This window comes from Morone saxatilis, unplaced genomic scaffold (genome assembly GCF_004916995.1).
Source record: "Morone saxatilis isolate NCDOM2014 unplaced genomic scaffold, NCSU_SB_2.0 Contig21, whole genome shotgun sequence".
Lineage (NCBI taxonomy): Eukaryota > Metazoa > Chordata > Actinopteri > Moronidae > Morone > Morone saxatilis.
Genome location: NW_023339774.1, coordinates 22,020,199 through 22,024,452, shown reverse-complemented (window position 1 = coordinate 22,024,452; position 4,254 = coordinate 22,020,199). Strand labels below are relative to the sequence as shown.

General features: G+C 40.3%; 2 protein-coding genes across 2 annotated transcripts in view; both read left to right on the top strand.

The window, feature by feature from the left end:
* xrcc4 (X-ray repair complementing defective repair in Chinese hamster cells 4) overlaps positions 1–1,646 on the top strand; it is a gene marked incomplete at its 5' end in the record, with an annotated part of 24,220 nt that extends 22,574 nt beyond the window's left edge. The window contains 1 exon segment of the mRNA XM_035668592.1: positions 741–1,646. Within this exon segment, the coding sequence (XP_035524485.1) occupies positions 741–837 (97 nt within the window).
* A 385-nt stretch (positions 1,647–2,031) lies between these two features.
* The window catches only part of LOC118333081 (versican core protein-like), a 30,751-nt gene continuing 28,528 nt past the window's right edge, over positions 2,032–4,254 (top strand). Inside the window, 2 exon segments of the mRNA XM_035668591.1 lie at positions 2,032–2,262; positions 3,730–3,810. Coding sequence (XP_035524484.1) covers positions 3,741–3,810 — 70 coding nt within the window. The 5' untranslated portion in view covers positions 2,032–2,262; positions 3,730–3,740.

Genomic DNA, 4,254 nt, shown 5'->3' with positions numbered 1-4,254 from the left:
TTTTCTACTGAATAATGACGCCAATGGTGGTGAAGACAACAACTCCCATGATCCCACACTGCTTCATCACACTGCGTCTTATTATTAGAAATTACAGAGAAATCGTACAAAGTTCGGTATATACAAAAGGGAATTATGTCCAGGTTTGTTTGCATGTAGAGCGGAGGAGTGACGTACCTGACAGGCTGCTGGCTTCAGACTCTTCGTAAGAAACTGAACAGCTCCTCTAAAGCAGCCCCTCGAGGATCAAGTCCTGTTGACCAGTTGGCCTACATTTGTGCCTTCCTTCTCAGTTTCCCTCCCTTGATCTCCTCTTGCCCTCTTTATTCCACTACCTGCTGTGCATCCTTGATCCTTCCTTCATCCTCTGTGCGTCTGAAATTGTGCTTCCTGAACCCTGAACATCACACGACGTTACATTCAAGGGAAGGCAGAATATATGAGCTTCTGGAAGAGAACATGAGCCTGTACGTGGTAAAACACACAGGTAGTCGAGTCCAGCATTTGATGTAGACCATTTAAGGTGGGGGAGCTGCTGGGCCACAATTACACACACACACACACACACACACACACCTACCTACATACACACAGGTATAAAAGCGGCCCATGTGTTTCTAGTCTTGCTCCCTATGGGCCACATGATACACTTCCCGTCTCAACAGGAAAACTCTGCTGTAAACCAGCTTCATTAGCCCACTGACCTGTGTGTGTGTGTGTGTGTGTGTGTGTGTGTGCAGGACCGACCCCCCTGCAGGATCCAATAAGCCGCAGCGCTCTACAGATGCTGCAGCAGCAAGTTCAACAGCAGATGAGGACCTGTTTGAAGACTTCTGACCCCGTTAGATAGAAAACACAGATTTATATCGATGAAGACGTTGTGTTTTTGTTCTAATTTAAGAGTCAGAAACTGACAGAGAAAAAACAGCTTCAGTTCTCTTCAGGTTCTCCGGGTTTGTGTAACTCTACTGGAGGGATTCAAATCATTCCTCTAAAATATGTTCTCTACTGTAGGTCTTCAACCAGCTAAAGGAGACATACAATCTCTGGATTCTTGAGTAACGCTAGAATCACAGAAATAAACTCTAAAACCTTCTAAATGATCTAGAACCATCCTAAGGACGGCTTGAGGTAACCCTAGCACATCTTAAAAAGTAAAAAGCCCCAAACTACCCTAAAATGGCTATAATCTCCTAAAAAACTGTAAGATCCACCTAAAGAAACCCAGGACATCCTAAATGATCATTAAAACCACCTGAAACAACCGTAGAACCTCCCAGAGGATGTCTAGAACCAACTAAAGGCACCATAGAACATCCTTAATGATCATTACAACAAACTAAGAATACTAAAGGACATTAAAAACTTCCTGAATCAGCTCCTAGAACATCTGAAAGTAAACTAAAAATCCTGAAGGAATCCTAGAACCACCTAACTGACGATCTGGTACCACAGTGAGGTTCTCCAGGTTCTCCTTTCAACCTGTCTGAGGTTCTACTGAATCATAACATGCTTTAAACACTGAGAAGAACTGTTTGCTTTTTTTAAATGTTCCTCTGAAATTAATTGTGATTTTTACAGATTTACAAATGTGTCATTTTTGATATTTGTACCAATAAAAAGTGTAAATGTGTTATTTTGTCAAACGAGGTTGTTTGTGTGTTTTTTTTATAGTAAATTATCTACTGAAACTAAAGGAAAGTGTGTGTTACATCAGTTTTAACCTCACTGGTTTTAAAGGCAGGGATGGTGTAAGTTGCATTATGGGAAATGTAGGACGCTGTATTAAGTATAATCACATATTTATATATTAGATTTTTTTTTAAATCCGCCTCGCAGGTCGTCCCGCCTTTATGGACGAGTGATAATAAATCTCTGGGGTGGCCCTTTAATGCCTCTCTCTCTCCTCCTCTCTCTCAGTGTCTCTCTCCCATTCTTTCACTCATCCCCCTCCTTTTCTTTCTCTTTCAGTCTCTTTCTCAGGCTTTCCCCAGTCTCACTTCCTCCCTCCTCTCTCCCTCTCTCTCTCTCTGCACTGGGCGGTGTATTATGGGGACAGAGGAGTGGGCGTGTCCTCCTCCTAATATGTGGATAATAGCGGGTGTAAAGTGGATTTGAACTTGCAGCCAGCGCTGAGAGGTGGAAGAGGTCCGACCAGCAGACATCTGCTGCTGCACAGAGTCAGAGCTCGTTCGGGAGGAAAAGTTTAAAGTCAGAAACACAAGACAAGTGGATTTTTTTGGGACTTTCAGGATTTACAAGGTAAGATTTAGATGGTTTTAAACCAGTTTCTTCAGATTAGTGCACAGAAATGTCTTTAAAAGGTGCTGTTTGAGGCAGATGTGATAGTTTTCTGGGCAGTTGATGCTGTGTGTGATGGGCAGGAATGTTCCCACACTGATAATGACAACAGACTAATTAGCTCCATTTACATCCTCTGACAGCTTTTAACTGGCTGATCTCTTGATAAGTTTTAACACCACAGCGGCTCTAATCTGCTGCTGCTTCCAGCTGTGATCACACATCTGCCTCTGCACCAGATCAGACTGTCACTCATCAGTGTTTCTACAAATACACTGTAAAACAACAGACCTTGATAAAAGTCGTTAACAGAAATATATCATAAGTCACTAATTCACAAGATTTAAACTCAAAATTAACTGTTAAAGCAACTCGGTTGTTGTGAGTGAACTTAAAGTTGTTTAGTATTTTAAATATTTGTGATATAATCAAAGTTTGTTTTACTGAAACCACCAGTTGAAGGAGATCGTAAACACTGTAAAACCTGATGAATTAGTTCAACTCAAACAGTATTTAGGTAACTTAATGTACCTGAGTTACCTTGGGTAACTTTTTACTTTTACAGTACAAATAAAAATTTCAAAATGAAGTCAGTGTCACTTGAAATTACTAAAGCAACTTGATCAGGAATGTTTTTTAACTTACAAAATTGAGTTTGTGCAACTTAAAATGTTCTAAATATCTTCATTTGTGGGCTTTTCCAAGCAAATTGATTGATATATGTGATTGATTATTGCTGCCACCCTCTGGCCACCCTGTGAATATTTCCCTAGCTCCGCCCCTGCAACCATCTAAAACCCAAAGATATTCACTATAAACGTTATTTTAACTCAACATTGTTTACAAAGTTTTGAGGAACACAAACCCAATTTTATGAGTCAAACATCCTGTCTTTCTTTAGATGTCGTTCAGATATTAGTTGACACTCTGGACTCCTTGAGTTTCATATAAATGATCAGCACAATGAACAATAATTACATAGATTCTTTCCTTTAAGATCCCCTCCAGAGATGAATTAAGAACAATAATAAAAGTATAATTTCCATATTCAAATCCTTAAAAAGTCGTTGACTCCGTCTGCCTCATTAAAAATCTTTAAATATGCGAATGTTGTTCATTAAGTTAAGATGTAAGGTCCTCAGTGTCGGTGCACTGATGGATCACACTGTGGAAATTACAGACTGGACCAGGACTAACTTCCTGAACTATTTGTGATGTCATAAATCCTGCTCGTAAGCCCTGCCCCTTAAAATCAGATGTTCAGTGAGATCAGAGAAACTTTCCACTTTCAGCAGATGAACTCCAAACGTCACAATGATCCTCGCTGGTCTTTGTTAGTGAATTATGTTATTTTACATTAAACATGTAAAAATACAGAATAAACAGTTTAACCATCAGCTGATATTTGTTTATGGGGTTTTTTTACAGATTGTGTTGAGATGATTTCACGTGTTCACTTCACACTCCTGCTCTGCCTGGTGTGTGTGTGTTCAGCTCGTCCTCAACCAGGTGAGTCAATCCTCTCTCTGTCTCTCTCTCTCTGTTTGTCTCTCTGTCTGTCTATCTCTCTCTGTCTCACTCTCTCCGAGCCAAACTGCAGGTCCAGGTAGGCTTTCCAGTAATCTGACACATAGACACATCTAAATATCACAATACTTGACTCTGGCGCCCCCTGTGGACAAAAGTGATATTGTTTATGTCCGACCCGGTGGCATTAAGAATATAGAAAGATAAGTGTTGTTTGTTTATGTGAATCATATAGTGTGTAATTTCTACTACTAGGGGGTTTCGTTCAATCATTAAAACAATAACAGAGGAAGTTCAATGAGGTGGTGAAGCACCGTGGGATCATGGGAGTTGTTGCCTTCACCACCATTGGCAACATTGCAGTCAGCTTCTCCCGGTTAGGATTCCTTCAGTCAAAAAACACTAAAAACACTGAATAAAGCAGTT